This window comes from Centruroides vittatus, unplaced genomic scaffold (assembly GCF_030686945.1).
Source record: "Centruroides vittatus isolate TY-2023 unplaced genomic scaffold, ASM3068694v2 contig_273, whole genome shotgun sequence".
NCBI classification, from domain to species: domain Eukaryota; kingdom Metazoa; phylum Arthropoda; class Arachnida; order Scorpiones; family Buthidae; genus Centruroides; species Centruroides vittatus.
Window position 1 is genome coordinate 471861 of NW_027121739.1, and position 17632 is coordinate 489492.

The window sequence follows — 17632 nt, forward strand, 5'->3', positions numbered from 1 at the left end:
AGGGGAAGCTGGCCCCTATTCAGGAGTCATTGGCAAGGAGGAAAACCCGGAAAAAACTCCCGCTGCCAGCTCGTCCGAGTGAGGCGCGAATCCCCGATCGAACTCTGGTGTTTAGGGTCTGGTCGCCACCATTATGAGCGGAGACGGAATCCACTCTTTTATTCTAATTCGTTCCTATCTCTTCTTTTATACCTCTTCCTCCCCCCTTTTATAATGCTTATCCTTGATTGGTGGATCTCTCGACGATTGTTGTTATTCATTTTATTAGTTTGCCTAATTATATTTAAATGCTCATACAGTTGTCTTTTATAATTGTTTTTTTTCCTTTTTTCTGATTTTTACCGTATTTAGATCAATTGCACAACCTTCTGTATTACAATGGTCAGCTACTGCTGAATTTGCATAGTTTCCTTTGATTGCTCTGATATGTTCACTTAATCTTATTTTTAATTTTCTTTTAGTTTCTCCTATATATGTTTTCTTTGAATTACAATTACAATCAAATGAACACACTATTCCTTTCTCCTCTGTTATATCATATTTTTCTTCTTTTCTGTAACATAAATGTTTTTTAGTTGAATTTATTTTTTCCGGTATTAAGTTGATTTTATTTTTTATTACATTTTTAATTCTTTCAAATAATTTTGAAACATATCTTTATTTAATAAATTTTTTCTCTTTATCTATTGATTTTGGTTGTTTGTCATTATCTAGTTTTTCAAGCCATTTTTTAAATATACATTTTGGGTAATCATTTAAAATAAACATTTTAATTATTTCTTCTTTTTCTTCTTCTTGTTTTTGTCTTTCTATTTCACTTGTTCTTTGCTTTATTTTATTCATATACATTTTAAATATATTATATTTCATACTGACCGGGATAACAGATTTATAATTAATTATTTTGGATATTTGTATTGATTTAACATATTTCTTGTAAATTAATCTATTATTTTTTCTTTCTATTGTTATATCTAAATAATTTATACTATTCTGTTTTTCTTTTTCTAATTCAAATTTGATTTTCTCTTTAATCTTATTGGTCTTATTTATAATTATATTTTCATTTGTTTTCGTTTTATCAAAAATTATTATGCAATCATTCACATACCTGCTATAAAATTCAACACCTTCTATATTTTTGATCTTTTCATCTATTTGCGTCATTGTTATTTCGGCCAATTTTGGACCTATACATGTACCCATAGGTATTCCTTCTGTTTGGGTGTAGAATTTCTTATCAAACTAGAATAGTTATTTTTAATTATAATTAGGCACAATTTAATTATCCAATTTGGTGTATTTATTTTTATTAAAGAATTTTCTATATCTTCTATTGTTATGCTAGGGTACATGTTTACAACATCAAGTGTATTAACTTCATATTTTCATTAATTGTTATATTTTTTAATCTATTTAATAAGTCATCCACATTTTTTATACTATACTGAGAAACAGCTAATAAATTTAATTTATCCTTTAAATATTTTTCTAAATTATAATATACGTAATTTTTAACATCTATTAAAGGTCTATATTTAATTGGATTTTTGTGTGTTTTTATCCTTATGTTAAATTTCGGTGTTCTGTTGTCTTCTCTTTTTATGTATTTGATGTCTTCTTCTGTTACATATTGTTGTATTTTTGAATTTTTTAATCCTTTTCTAACGATTTTATTAGACCATTTACTGAATCTTTGTTGAGCTGTTTATAACTTCTTTCTTGGATTAATTTCTTAATGACTTTATTTTTCTTTTCTTTTTCCATAATTATTATTTGTTTGGTTCTATCCCCTTGAAGTATTTCTAAATTATTATGTGTTAAAAACAATTTAACATTATTTAAATTTCTCTTATAATTTTTAATCTGATTTTTCGTTTTTTTATTTAATTTCTTATTTTTAATTATATTTTGTATACCTGTTCTTATTTGCTCTCTCTCTTCTTCTAAAAACTTCCATAATAAATGTTTTGTAAAGACTGCGATATCTTTAATTTCAATATTTCTGGTCCATTATAGTCTAATTCTTGATTTAATGTTCTTCTGACAGGTTATGGTATCTTTACATCTGTCATGTTTAATATTAATTTTCTTTCGTATTCTTCTTTTTCTTTTAAGGTTGGGTATCGTATTTTTTACCAATTTATATTTATTTAAGAAAAACTTACCGGAATTGTCCTTCTGTTTTTGTTTCCGTGTGAAGAAGATATATAGGAGAAACAAAAAGAAAATTAAAAATAAGATTAAGTAAACATCAGAGCAATCAAAGGAAACTATGCAAATTTAGCAGTAGCTGACCATTGTAATACAGAAGGTTGTGCAATTGATCTAAATACGGTAAAAAATCAGGAAAAAGGAAAAAAACAATTATAAAAGACAACTGTATGAGCATTTAAATATAAGTAGGCAAACTAATAAAATGAATAACAACAATGGTAGAGAGATCCACCAATCATGGATAAGCATTATAAAAGGGGGAAGGAAAAGCTATAAAAGAAGAGATAGAAACGAATTAGAATAGAAGGCCCACCAGTGGCCGAGTGGTCTCCGTTGCCGTCACATCGCTGAAGACTAGACCCTGAATACTGGGAAGTTCGGTCGTGGGTTCGCGCCGCGACTCGGACAGGCTGGCAGATAGGAGTTTTCCGGATTATCTCCTAGCCAATAACGACTGAATAGGAGGCCAGTTCCCCATTAAAAGTCCTCCCGGAAGGTACGGTTTTCCGCGCGTACGTTTAGGCTGTGGGATAAACGGCTGGCTCTTCGGTCGCAAAGCGATCGATAACTGCTCTTCGGAGGAAAGGCGTAATAATAAAGCTATAACCCGAAAAAAAAAAGAATTAGAATAGAAATTAAGTAGAAAAGAATAAACAAAACGAAGCAAGTTAATTGAAGTAATAATATTTTAAATAAAAATTAAATTTATCGCTTTAAACTGGTTTTTAATGTATAAAAATTAGGAATGTGTAGAATTGTATGGTTGCTGTGGATCGTAAGTTTAATTGGAAATGTAAAGCAGTTCGGAAATACAGAATTTGTAAGAATTTTTAATTGATTATCGGGAAATGATTGTGTTTTAATTAATTATAGTTATAATTGTACCAAGAAATATTTTTATTATTAATTGTAGAAAGTGTCGTTTAAAGGACTGCTGAGGAGGGACGAACAAGTCCGAAACACAAGTATAAAGTGTTATGTGTTCAGGTGAACTAAATAAAAAACATTATTTTTGATCTATAAAACTAAATATTTGCATCCATATTTTCCAGTATAATAAGTTTTGTTAATATATAAAAAGTACTAGTATACAAAATAAATTTTAAATTAAGGTAGAAACGACACAAAAGCATAGTAATTAATTATGTATTTAGCTTCGTTTATATATAATGAGGATTTTCAAAATGCATATGTATTTTTATACTTCTATTCGATTTTAATTTTTAATAGAAATGTAAATGTAGTAAAGTGATAGTATCAATTGACTCTTTCTATTTGTATTTTAAAGGCGAACAAAATAAAATCACCTTAATCTACATTAAGTAAATAATAACAACACGAAAAAATCTGCCTTTATGATAATAAGTAATTTAATTGTATGAAATAAGCTTGACATTTCTAAAAGAAAAATTTAAGCTATTAATGAAATTACATTGTCTTCATAGAAACATAAAAAGCAAGTTACTCTATTTACTTTTTCCTAGAAAAGACCCAAGTTTAACGAGAAGGATTCGCACGTAAAGGGAGCTATCGACTCAAAGGATGTTTTGTAGTAATTTTTAAAAAACAAGATATTGCGGTACAGAACTTTTCATTCCTGTGTACGAAAACTAACTAGGGCTGTTGTGAAACATGATACAGAATATATTGCTAGAAGTGGATTATTATTATTATTATTATTTATTTTTTTGAAATAAGTATGTTCGTAACAATTATTTATAATTGAAATATTAGCAATTTTCCTTCATAAATTCCTGGAAATTTTTGGTTTTTAAAAAAACATAAATAAATAAATGACAACTATATATATACGATAAATTGAAAAATTCTCCATCTAAAATGTAAGAATGTTTTCCTAGCATGTACAAGCAGATATATGAAATTTGTTCATACTTTAAATAGTAAAGGAAATCAAATCATTCTATATAGAATTTTCACGACATATCTTATATTTGCCAGAAATTAGATATAGGTTAGTTGTTTGTATCAGAAATGTTTCAAAAATATTTCGTCAAAATTTTGAAAAATGTTTTATTTATTTATTTATTTTTAAATAAGTAGTTATATGAAAATTGTCCGACCTTTCAATTGTGAAAAATTGCCATATATTTACTACAGTAAAAAAAATAAAATCATTTGTGAAATTCGATAAGAATTATTTTTTCAACATTCAAAATACAAAAAAAACACATAATTCTTTACAAACATATCAAAAACGTCGTGAAATTATATAATGACAATTTTTTGCAACATTTCAAATATATACAATTTCTTATATTAGTGTTTACAGTCTCGTACGGAATGACTGAAGGTATACACATCTTAAATCTAATAAGCAACATACGAATACGTTATATTTGAAGTCTTTTATGTAATACTTTTATCAACGTATAACTTATCTATTTTATGTTATTTACATATCCGATAGTGACGATTAGATGTTATGTGATTAGAGTGTCCGATAGAGTTGACAGTCGAAAAAAAACGTAAATTGCCTTTTCTTATACAGTATTTATCTAAGGTTGAAAGGGAAAGTTTATCGGGTGGTGGTGAGACCAGCTATGCTGTATGCTATTGAGACTGTGAGCTTGAGGAAAACCCATGTCAAAAGGATGGAGGTGGCGGAGATGAGGATGCTCCGCTGGATGTGTGGGGTTACGAGAAGGGATCACATTCGAAATGAATGTGTGAGGGGGACTGTGAAAGTTACGAACATAGAAGCAAAGATACAGGAGGCAAGGTTGAAGTGGTTTGGTCATGTGGTACGAAGAGAAGAAGAGTATGTGAGAAGAAGGGTTATGCAGATGTCAGTGAGGGGGAGGAGGAGGCGGGGACGACCGCGGAGACGGTGGATGGATCTTGTGGCGGAGGACTTGAGAGGGAGGCAGCCCAAGACAGGGAGCAGTGGAGGCGACTCATCAGAAACAGCGACCCTACATAGAGTGGGAAAAGCTGAGGAAGAAGAAGAAGAAGAAGAAGAAGATTTATCTAAGTAGCGTCATACACTGCTGTTACCTGAAAATACTGCAACTGTTTCTTTCTGACTTTCATTTATATCTATGACTATTCATTTCTTTCTGACTTTCTTATCGACTGTCACCTTTTGATCTAAGTGGATTTGTAGATAAAATAAATCATCCATATTTATAAAATTATTAGCGAGGTTGAGGCCGAAGATTTCAACGCGAAAACGTGTACGTCTGACGTTCAGCGCTGCCTCCCTGTAAGCCTAGAAGTTTCACAATGGCGTTTGGAACGTCAGTGAAATTATGCTCGACGTTTCAAACGCTTGTGTCAAACTTCCAGACTTACAGGAAGGCGGCGCAGAACGTCCGACATACACGTTTCGAGTTGAAAACCTCTGCCTTAACCACGCTATTACTTAAAAATTTATAATATTACTCAGTGGTATGTCACTTAGCTCGTAGTTTTCGCTACAATTTTCGCTTATTGAATATATAATTGTGAATCTTCTAGAGAATTTGACAAGTTGGCGGTTCTCGTGTTTGCAATGAAAAGTTAAATTTAACGAAATAAAGTTAATATAATTAACATTTACAATTGAGGTATTGTGAATTTTCATTATTTTACGAAAGGAATGAGTTACAAATTGAAATGAAAAATATCATTTGCAATAAAAATTGCTGAATATAAAGCAGAGCCTGTTAATCCAAGAGTTAGATTGATGATCGAACGGCTAAAAAGAAATAAACAACAAACACGCAACTGCGAAGGATCAAGTTAACTGATATATTTTCGTTATTGGCTTTCTCTAGATATTTTTAGTCTGGTTTATTATTTCACTGCCACCCTCATTGTGAAGGTAATAAAACGTGTTTAAGTAAACAATAGTAAATTACGAATGTCTCAAAAGTAATATATCTAGTTTTGGAAAAAGTTTGGAATTAATTATTTACACAACTAATGATAATTATTGGTGAAAAATTTGAATTTAAATTATTGGCGAACGGATTGGTGGAATAAAAGAACTATACAACACTCTAATAGTAAAAATAAATAAAAGTTTTGAAGAATTTATTTTTTAAATCTTTTTTCACTTTGTATTATATTAACAAATTTTTATGTTTTCTATCTCTGCTCTTTTGTTGTCAGCAAATTATTTACATTTTATTATTTGTGTACATCAGGGGCATATAACGGTCATCATCCCAGTAAATTTTAGAGTTTCTTATTTTTTATAATTCATTGTATTATTTAATTACGATTAATCATATTTATTTATAAAAATAATAATACGAATAGTAAGTATCGGTTTTATCGATGAAAAGCATGTAATTTACTTTTTTTTTTTGTTACACGTATTAACGCCGTAAAGTTAATTTAAATTGATTTTTCTTTATCTTATACTTTACAACATAGTTATTTAGAACCATGACTCTATGTAGAATTCTTCGTCTGTCGCTGGAGTTCAGCTGCAATTTAACGTAAACAATCAGAAGAGAAAAACTACACGTGCATTTGACTACATTAAATGCTAATGTATTTCAAGCACACTGTATAATAGAAGAGTGAAGTCATTTTCAGATAGAAAAAACTGATGAATGGAAGTCACACAGTTTTCGTCATTACTACGCGCTAGGCAGTGTATTACGCTTGAAATTGGTGCAGGTGACTTAGGAACAAACGGCAAATGCAGCAGACGTAAAGAATGACGCATTTAATTTGAGAAGAAGCAGTGTGACGTACAGTACAAGCGAATTATAGATTTTGCGAAGAGGAAAAAGTCAAAAAACATAAAAAATTTATTTATTTTTCATTTAATTTGTTTACAAAGATACTACTTGGTAAACTAACATTAAAGAATTTAATGTAAAATATGAACAATTAATACATTTTACAAACATAATAAATAATAGGTATTAATTTATATTATTACTAGAAATTCCTCTGCCAAACATGACAAGAAACTTTCTATGAGAAAATAGATATTGAAGAATTGAGAAGAATACAGATTTCAAGAAATTCAGAAAAAGTATGTAATGTTTTTACAAATTGAGTAGCTTATACTGCCTTCAAAGCATAGTTAATGCGTGATAATACATTTTAAGTAACAAGCCCGTTAGATCGTTCTTTTCTGATTGGATAATAGAACGACACGTGGTTACTATAAAAAGTAAATTTTTTTATTTTGTAGAAGCGGTACGATGCGATTATCTTTTTTTAAAGTTTAAATTTTAAATTGAATGAAGTAAGTTTAAGACACGTCATTTTACAAAATATTTAATTAAGAATGCAACTTCAGGGAAATTCTATTTACAAGCATAAACAAAATCAGGTCACTGGTATCAATGCAATGTAACTGCGATCATGGATCCGAAATCCATAAATCGTTTATTATATAAATTCTACAGAATAATATATTAATATATTTCTGCAAAATAAGTACCCTATACATTCCGTCAGAACTCAAAATGATTATAACTGGAATTTCATCTAAGATAAAATTTGCAGTTATAAGGAATTCACACCCACACAGACTACGGGTTTTATATTATTAAGTATTATTCATAAATAGGAATGCTGTCATAACTGTTAACGCATTAGTAATTCAATTGTATCAACGTTGAAAAATATAATTCATTTAATAAATTTGTCTTCGGATTTATAAATCAAAAAGGAATCTTCTCTTTTTACAATTTTTAAAATACTTAGAAGAATTTCCACACATTAATTCTGCAAAAAAGCAAATCAGAGACAACGCATAACCGAGAAGAAGAAGCACGAAACTTCCCGCCAGTTCTTCCAATTTTAGTGGTTTTACTTTATCCACAATTTCAGGAATAATAGGATATTCCTTTTCCGTTATCCGTTTAATGATTCCAGTTTCAATTAAACGAAAAATTCTAAAAATACATAAAAAATTTAATTATTAAGTTTATTAAATATTATAAGGAAAAGAAAACAAATGATTTTCTATAATTACATATTATTCATAGCATCTTTATACGGGAAATCCTTTTTAAGCAAATACGCGGCAAGAAATGTAACAAATGTTTCTTCACTCAGATAGGTTTTCCCTCTAAACGAAGACATAACTCTTCCTCTTATATATATCTCTGGTCCAATAAAGGCGTACCGTTCGTTTTTCATTTTTTCTACGATAGCAGAAGGCTCTAACATCATCATCTCTTCGTGTTCATCGATATAATTTTTTAATATATTTATTTCTGCCGATTCGCTTCCCTGAAATAAAATATAAATCGTATATCAATCAGTTTTTAAGTTGGATACAAATATTTTCTTATCTACTTAACAATTTTTAAATATATTTAGTAACATTTTGTATCAACTTTTTCAAAAAACAGTATGAAAATTTATAGCGGAATGTTATGAACAAAAAATGCTTTGGTTTGAAAATTTCAAATATTATATAGTTTTTGGTTAGGTTTTAAAAATAATATTAATTTAAACATTAAACGCGAGTAAAAACACGGATTCTGTTGTTTTAAAAGAGAACATGAATAATTGTCAAAAAATTTGACGACAATCATTAATTAATACTTATATAAATGAAAATTTATCTCTCTCCATCGAGCCTAAATGGTATTCACATAAACATCAGTCAAGGGAAAAGTGTTTTTTCCAGCATTGCATGAAAAATTCACGTGTAGACTGCTTTTTCCAGCGCTAAATTAACCAATACTTAAATATCTGTCTCGGAGAAAATGGCTAATTCAGTAGAAATATCGCTGGGCACAGGCATGCTTCACAAATAGTGACACTACGGAAACTGATCGATAAATAAACAGGAGAGGACGAATGTCTTCATATATTGTCAGCGCAACTATAGCAAATTTACTGTCAGAAGGATAGTGCGACATCTCATTCTCAGACAGATGTTGGTCGATGGATGTTACATTTTTTACATTTACATTTACGAAAGGATAACAAGGCTCAACAACTGCCGAATTATCGGGCTAGCAAATGGCTATAGTAATATTAATAATTAAAGTTAATTTGCTACTAGAGTTAGGCGTTAGGCGCCATCTCTTGCTAAATTTAATAATTAGAATTTTAATTAAATAATTTAAATAAATTTAGGCCTAACTGGAAGAAAAGAATCGGCCCGAAGCAGGATTCGAACCCGCAACTTCTGCTATCCGTGCAGACACGTTACCAGTTACGCTACCCGGACCTTCGGTCCGATCCTCCCCTTCCAGTTGATATAAGATTAGCATAACTGGTAACGTGTCTGCACGGATAGCAGAAGTTGCGGGTTCGAATCCCGCTTCGGGCCGATTCTTTTCTTCCAGTTAAGCCTAAATTTATTTAAATTATTTAATCAAAATTCTAATTATTAAATTTAACAAGAGATGGCGCCTAACGCCTAACTCTAGTACCAAATTAACTTTAATTATTAATATTACTGTAGCCATTTGCTAGCCCGATAATTCGGCAGTTGTTGGTCTTTATATATAACGGGTTAGTTGTTGTTTATTTATATGTATACGCCTTGCCGGGGTTTGCGATGGCCGGTTGAGTGCCTTTGGGAGGACGTGGGCAATTAATGTGTCCCCAGCCGGCATTGTAATAGCCGTCGATGGTCGTACGGTAATCTTATATCAACTGGAAGGGGAGGATCGGACCGAAGGTCCGGGTAGCGTAACTGGTAACGTGTCTGCACGGATAGCAGAAGTTGCGGGTTCGAATCCCGCTTCGGGCCGATTCTTTTCTTCCAGTTAAGCCTAAATTTATTTAAATTATTTAATTAAAATTCTAATTATTAAATTTAACAAGAGATGGTGCCTAACGCCTAACTCTAGTACCAAATTAACTTTAATTATTAATATTACTATAGCCATTTGCTAGCCCGATAATTCGGCAGTTGTTGGTTTATAGCAGAAGTGAGAAGAATGAAGAAAAGAAAAGAATGACAGGAAAGTGTGAAACATGAGACTTCAGAGCGCCACCGTGTGCCAATTGTATAACACCAATGAATACAAATTACAAACATACAGTTGTGTACAGAATAACTGCCTCTTAAACTTGAAGCAGTAGGAGCTCCATAACAGCTAACTTGCCTTGGAATTCAACACACAAAGCGTGTATGAACAACAGAGAAAAAACAGACAAAGTCCTCCATGGCTTAGGAGGTAACAAAAGGAGAACAATCACTTATGTACAATACAGCCAGTACATGAGAAGAGGGCCCCAACAGCTGACTTGCCATGAGACCAAAACAAAACATGTATGTACAAACCTCACTAACAAGAGGGGAACCGCTGAATAATTCGCCTAGTTGTTAAACTTTAGAATGTCTGTAGCTCTGATGAAAGTTTCAATAGTCTGTGAAAACCATGGTCATACAGAGTGCTCGCTAAAATTCGTCTTTTATGTTTGTATTTAGTGCACAACAAGATGATATTCTGCACATCTTGATCGTCAGCTAGGGTACAAGGGCATTTTCCATTCCCTTTGTTCAGGAAACTCTTCAGGTATTTCCTGTGCCCTATAACGATTTGGGTGGTAATGAAGTTTAAATGGTAAAAAGACATGTGCCTCCTATCCTGAATGCTTGGAAAAAATTGGAAGGCAAGTCTGCCTGTTTTTTCTGCTTCCCATCTCTATTGCCAGATTTGGGTCATGATGTTGTCTAGTTGGGACTTGACTAGGCTTGATGGAAGGGTGTTGAGAAACATGGGCATGTCAACCTTTAGACGCCTTTTTCTCTAAGTAGCGTCAGAAGTTGATAGTTTCTTGAACTATAGTTAACTTTGTGCGTCGTTTTCTGTTTTGGGCTAGGACCGTTTTGCTATCGCTGTTGATGTGTATTGTCTTGTTTCTGAACATTGGCTTGTCTCTGATATTTTGCAATGCCCTCAAAATAGCCAAACTTTCGGCTTGGTTTTTTGAACATTGCATTCCTAGCTTGAAGCAGGCCTAGTAAATTGACCTACCAGAGGTGTTATTGACAACTAATGCGCACCTTACGCCCTCGGCAGATTTTGATCCCTCAGAAAACACATTGTACGCTTTGTCATTTACTGCTGGTGTCTCGGTAATTTCCAAGTTTGGTTCAGCAGGGTGAACTATGTTAGTCTTTTGTTATGAGTCCAGGTCGTAATTCTGGATGTCTTTTATAAGTTCCTCCATGGAAGCATGAACAATGGTAGTTTGAATGCTCTTTGCCCTTTAACCTAAAAGTTGGTATTTCCAATATATTTTTAAAACTTTTAGGTTTAGTGATAGAATGTTGAAATTACTTGTAATGCGTTTGTCAGGCTTGTTCTGTATTCTTTAGCTATCGATATTAAACGCATTTGTTGGATAGAGTTAAGACGTTTCTTAATGTTTTACTTGTTGGCTGCTTCTCGCCAGATCTTTGCCCCATAAGTAATGGCCGGTTCGATTGCACATTTATAGATTGTCTGGCTGGTCTTATAATTTATTCCCTACGTGTTCCGGGAGATGCAGCGTAGGGAGTGGGTCATCGTAACTGCCTTGTTGTTGATATGGCTGATGTGCGATTTCCATGTTAAAGTCTTGTCAATCTTCAGTCCTAAGTGTCGATGGTTTACAGAGATGTTTAACAAAAGACAGATTGCACAGAGTTCATCATCTTGACTGTTTTCGATTTTTTCCCATGGGTCACCTAAAAGTATCGGTGCGCGATGCGTACCTAGTAGCGCCGCCTGATGTAGGAGAATTAGAGTGACGCATAGAAGGAGCCTGTGACAATGTAACACTAAAAATACTAATTCTTGGTATTGCTTTTGATGTTTTTCCTGAACGTGTTTTGTAAAAAATAAGCTCAGTTTTTATCAATTTGTTTTTGTTTACAACCACAAATTATTTGTATGCTATTCTAAATTGTCTTCAATCCTTCCCCTTCTATTATTTAAGAGCTGAATCGACCATGTGCCAAATTCATAAGCTTGTGAAAAGCTTTAAACATCGTTTTATCGTAACTGTAAACATGTATTCAGAGGCAAAAAGCCTCTGAATACATGTTTAAGTGGACGACTGGATACCTGTATAGAATATCATATATAGTCAAAACTGACCAAAACTTCTTGCATCTTTTTATATTTTTGCCACAGTTTATTATTAGAGGTAAGATGATTTCGAGAAATATGATGCCAAATAGTTTTGTTGTCTGTATATCGAATCTGGACAGTTCGAGTAAATTCAAGAATTTTTAAATGTGATGCATCTCTAATGAATAAGATCCTGACCCTTACACCTCAGCCGCAACAATATGATTTATAAACGAATAATGGGCTTGATAAAAAAAAAGGCCCTCTTGAACTCAGAGTATGAATATATACGTGAATTTCCGGGCTCCAGTGTTCTCTGTCACACGTTTTTGGATGGCCGTTAAAATGTCAGAAAATCGGAAATACGTGAATATTCCGATTTTGTTGGAATTTTATCAAGATCTAACACCAGTTCGTCAAATTTAACCGGGCAAGGATGCGGATTTACTTCATCGAAAATTTCCCGATTTATAGGAGGTATGTACTATACTTGTGCTCGACAATGAATCTAGAACTTATAAAAACTAGACTCTTTCTTTTAGAATAAAACAAACGAATTTACTAACAAAGACAACAAACAGCAAGAAATCTAAACATTATTTACATAAAGTCTTTGAATTAGATACTTGTCTTTGAATTAGATTACATTCTAAGAATAGATCTTAGAATCCGACAAGTATCTAATTTTTCTTTTTAATCTATCCCTTAGCTATCTTATTGCGGTAACGTCTAACAAAAGAGAAAGAGTTTACAGTAACTCAAATGAACATAATACCAAATCGAATATTATACTAAAAGACATAACTGTATTAACCTGTAGGAACATCGGTACACCATCTGGAAGTGATCCACAAGAATATTCGCCATTTTTGACAGCAGTGGCCAACTCATGAATGGTTCTTGGCAACGGCTCGTATATAGGTGCAGTGAGAAACGAGATTAATATTCCCGCATAACTAAATCCTAAAACAGAGATTGATAATAACCAAACTCCGATTGATATTCTGGACGAATTTTCTCTTATGGAATTCAAGTTACTTCCTGTAATAGAAAAAACCCATGTATGCTTACGAAAAATTGTTTATTCTTGGAATTGTACAAACCTTGCAGGGAGAAAGTGGCCAGAAGAAACGTAATGGTTTTCTCAACTGACCAAAACTTCTTGCATCTCTTTATATTTTTGCCGCAGTTTATTATTAGACGTAAGATGATTCCGAGGAGCACTATCGAAACGCCAATTGCGATCCAAAGCTTTAAAACAAAATCATGTACAAAGACGTTATTTATGTCTGAATATGAAAAAATTTTAACAGTATTCTTATTAAAACAAAATTCAATTTTTTCTTTGTGTAAAATAATAACTTTCTGAATATTTAATAATTATTTAGCATAAAGATAAGAATGTATAAAGAAAATGATATAAAAACAGTAAATCACATTAAAGTTGTGTTTTATCGTTTCATTAATTCTATTAATACCAAATTAATTTATTTTAACTTATAATATGTTATTATCTCTTTTTAAAGTGGTAAAAAGTAATGAATTGAAATCGATATACGCAGATTTTTTTAATTTTTAGAAACATGAAAGTAAGAGATCATGTATGCGTAAATCCACTCAAGAACAGTAATCAATAACTTCGAGAAATCATGTCCCGTACAGTTTAGTAAGCTAGAATTCTCCCAATATTCCGGATTAAACGAATTTCTATCAGCTCTTACAAATTCTTTACATAGTATTGTGAGATCCAGGGGAGTTAATATTAAAAAAAATCTTAACATTTAAGTGTTTATTGTTGATACGTGGGAACGTTGATATGTAAACAAATCTCATTGTGTAAATCTGACAACAATAACTGCCTTAACCGGCCCTGCGATGACAAATTTTGAGTGTGTCATCACTACAAACATTAGATCATCTTTACAAATTCCTACACCTGATGAGGATATAACAGCAGAGCACCGATCTTCTAGACGATCCTTCTCGGCCTCTTTTACCTTGTGTGTGTGTGTGTGCGTGTGTGTGAATTATCGTATCCTTGTTCCCACGGATTGACAACCGGGCCAGAAGGAGCGTTCCACCGACGATCCATAAGGACCAGGTCGGTACCAACGGATCATTTCCCCGAGGTACTGTAATTAGAACTGTAAAGTCTCTCTCGGTGAATTAACGTATAAGTGCTTAGATCGCTGGCATCGTGCCAATCTTAGATGTACTATTCAATGCAACCGAACTTGGAAATTGTATATAGACTTAGTGCTGTAGCTTCTATGTACTCCTTGCTTTAGCTTATTAAAGTGTATTTAATTGAAGCGCCTAAGACCCACCTCTCTCAAACATCGGAAACCTACTGACACCTTGTTGACGACCTCGCTAACCCTTCTACCCGAACTATGGAACACCCTCCTATTTGAACATTGTTTTGCTAAATATATTGGAATATTCTAAAGTTAGGACGTGCCTTCAAGTATCCTAACTGGTGTCAGGACCTGATGTCGAAAGGATCTTGCAATCCCGACGACAATTAATAGATCATGCCATCCAGTGACAAAGTGAGCGGATCTCACCGATCCGACGTTGACGAAAGGGGGAAGAGTACAATAAACTGAATATACAACTGTCCAAACAATCCTAAATCGAAATACGAATATCTTTGCGAGCGCGAAAGCTTACAAAATTAAATTATATTCGTTACCTGTATAACTACGGATAAGATGAGAGAACCTTTAACATTTGAAAGAAGTCAGTTGACAAATAACATAGTGCTCTGTGAAAGCACCAAACATGTATTAGGAACTTTATCCAATATTTAAGAGTCACTATCCCTCCTAACCAGTAATTTGTTAAACTATGAGTAAAAGCATTCGTCCAAGGTGATCTTCACTTTATATATGAAATTGTGGGACCAATGTAAATGTCCAGAGTTTCTTTTCTACACTCTGTTACATAGGAAACTATTAAGTGTAGATTTCACACCTAAAGGAACTACTGTATTTCGTTCTGTCTTGATTCAGAGGAAGTTGAAGATGAGAAATATTGCTAAACATTTTCATTATTTCAAAATGAAAAAATATTTTAAATAATACTAAAATACATGTCAATACTTTGAATGTTCTCTAAATTAATTCCCGGATCTCACATTAACATTAATTCCTTAAACAGTCATATGCTTCGTTAAATAGAAATAACAACTTTCATTATATATATATTAAAATGTTATACTTTTACAACATTACACATTTTTATGATATTCTGAAAAGTAGCATATCGTTATCAAAATTAGCAAACAATAAAAATAAAATTCAAATTTATTAACGTAGAATACCTGAAAAGAGAAGGGTCGAGAGACTGTTTTCCAATCTGACTCCATTTTTCTTTCCATGACAATGAATCTTACGGGATCGATAAGTACAATGGTCGAATAATCCACTGGAATTTCCTTTTGTATTACCAATGGTATTCCCGTCATATCTGCAACCTGAATATAATTAAAAAAATTGAACAATTTTTATTGGATACGGCAATGCAACACAAGAGCGATTTGCCAGAGATGCCTCTCTGGAGGACTTGGTAAGGGAAACTGGTCCCTTACCAAATACTATTATGTATTAAATAAATTTCAAATAATCATAACTCACAGAAATGTTCAATGATCTGATATTACATTAATTTATAATACACGTTAATTGAAAATCATTTTTAATGTTAAAGTTATAGACACCGAAGCTGAATAATAGAATGTAATAGATTACAAATATTGATACATATTGTACTGTACAATTAAATGAAGCTATACAATAGTTTTAAAAATAAAATTCAAGCAGATTTAACGCTAATTATTAGTTAAAATCTTTTTACATTTACGGTTTTTTAAAAAATATTTCAAAGCCACAACTGATTAGTTTAGGTCACCAAAGGCTTGTATTTTACGAAAATCTTTCTATTCTAGTAGTGTCATTTCTAGTTTTATTCTTTAATATTATAATTACATTTTTCATATTTATGTTTTATTCACCTGTAAATAATTGAAGTCTGCTGACGAAAAACAATAAACTCACCTTATTCACGACTTGACCAATCATTCCCGAGTATGAACCGTTCGATTCCTTTTTGCCGAGTGATAAAGGTATGGGATGAACTACTTCGTGTCTACATGAAAATGATTTCATTACAATGACAGACCGTATTTACTCGCGTATAAGACGAGGTTTTTATTCATTTATCACAGCTTCAAATTCCTAGGTCGTCCGTCCTATACCTGCGAGCGAAAGATTCTTTGCGTTTTTGCAAATAATTTTTGTAAACAGTGTATTCGCAGTTTTTACCGGATGCTTACCCTCTTGTGTTTAAAAACATAAGTATTTTATCTGGATCGTTTAAATCGTTTTTGTATATTGTCGGGAGTAAAGATGAATAGCAATAGGAAAAGCAAAACTTTTGAATTGAATTCCAGGATGAAATTCCAAAATCTCACGGGAGCCCGATATAAGTTTTAATCCATTCCCACGTAAAAACAGATGATTATTCGGAAATCAGAATTCGGAGAAACTCATAAGTGTAATCGACGTACAGTGAATTCGAGTGTTCAGAGTAGGCCAAAAAAGGGTCCCGATTGTCTAGTTTTACATGAACAAATTATGTTGTCGATTTTACAAAATTTTTCCTTAAAGTTTAAAATGTCAGTAAATTTTGCTGGACAATGTTGTGATTAAACGAAATATAATTAGAACAGTTTTAATAAATCTAATTTTCTTTATTTTGGTCTTTAAAGTCACACCTCGTCCTATATGCGAGGGCGTCTTATATGCGAGTAAATACGGTTTATATTTACTGTATATTTTATGTTATTTACTGTAAATATATGCATTAATACTCTGTAAATTTTTTATATTTGGAATATTATTGAAGATTACAAACTTACCTGAATTTTAACTTTTCTTGTAAAATTTTGATAACATCAAAAAACCAAGTGTCAGTTATTTGTGTTTTTGATTCCGTAAAACTCATCATATCTGGATGCTGTATATTTTAGAAAAATATTAATTAAAAATTTTCAAATTAAATATTTTACTATATTAAAATTTAAAGTTTAATTACGTCGAATCCAGAAATTTTCCAACCATACGTTTTGTCCATTGTCTTCTGAAAAGTAAAATTTTTATGTGTATTTTTTAAACATTTGTATCGTGAATAATAAAAATTAAATTATATTGATAATTTTATTTTGTATAAAATAAAAGTTCGATTAATAGAAATCGGTATTTATGGTTTATCAAAACCCGTATCAAATTATTTACAGTAACGACGAAAACTTAAGTTACTTCATTTTTCATTATTGCAGAAATTTTTTTATTGTTTGTTCTATATTGTTGTGTTCGGAATTATAACTAATATTAACTAGCTAATTAAAGTATTCG

At 31.8% G+C, this 17632-nt stretch overlaps 1 protein-coding gene across 1 annotated transcript; it reads right to left on the reverse strand.

The window, feature by feature from the left end:
- Window positions 1-306: 306 nt before the first annotated feature.
- LOC136971905 (probable glutamate receptor) lies at window positions 307-17351 on the reverse strand. Its single transcript, XM_067266430.1, has 11 exons — window positions 17313-17351; window positions 17137-17234; window positions 16274-16364; window positions 15541-15693; window positions 13319-13466; window positions 13030-13256; window positions 8162-8421; window positions 7945-8081; window positions 1690-1805; window positions 1112-1245; window positions 307-553 (listed from the first exon to the last, which is right to left on the reverse strand). The coding sequence occupies exons 1-11, from the start codon at window positions 17349-17351 to the stop codon at window positions 307-309; spliced, it is 1650 nt and encodes a 549-aa protein (XP_067122531.1).
- Window positions 17352-17632: the final 281 nt, after the last annotated feature.

Excerpts from the sequence above, each read along its gene's own strand:
- LOC136971905 (XM_067266430.1), bottom strand. The coding sequence starts at position 17,351 with ATGGACAAAACGTATGGTTGGAAAATTTCTGGATTCGAC. Across the intron at positions 1,806-7,944 it reads TTTCGTGCTTCTTCTTCTCG|AAATACTTCAAGGGGATAGA; the intron begins GTTATGCGTTGT and ends ATAATAATTTAG. Across the intron at positions 554-1,111 it reads GGTGTTGAATTTTATAGCAG|AAAAGAAGAAAAATATGATA; the intron begins GTATGTGAATGA and ends TTTATGTTACAG.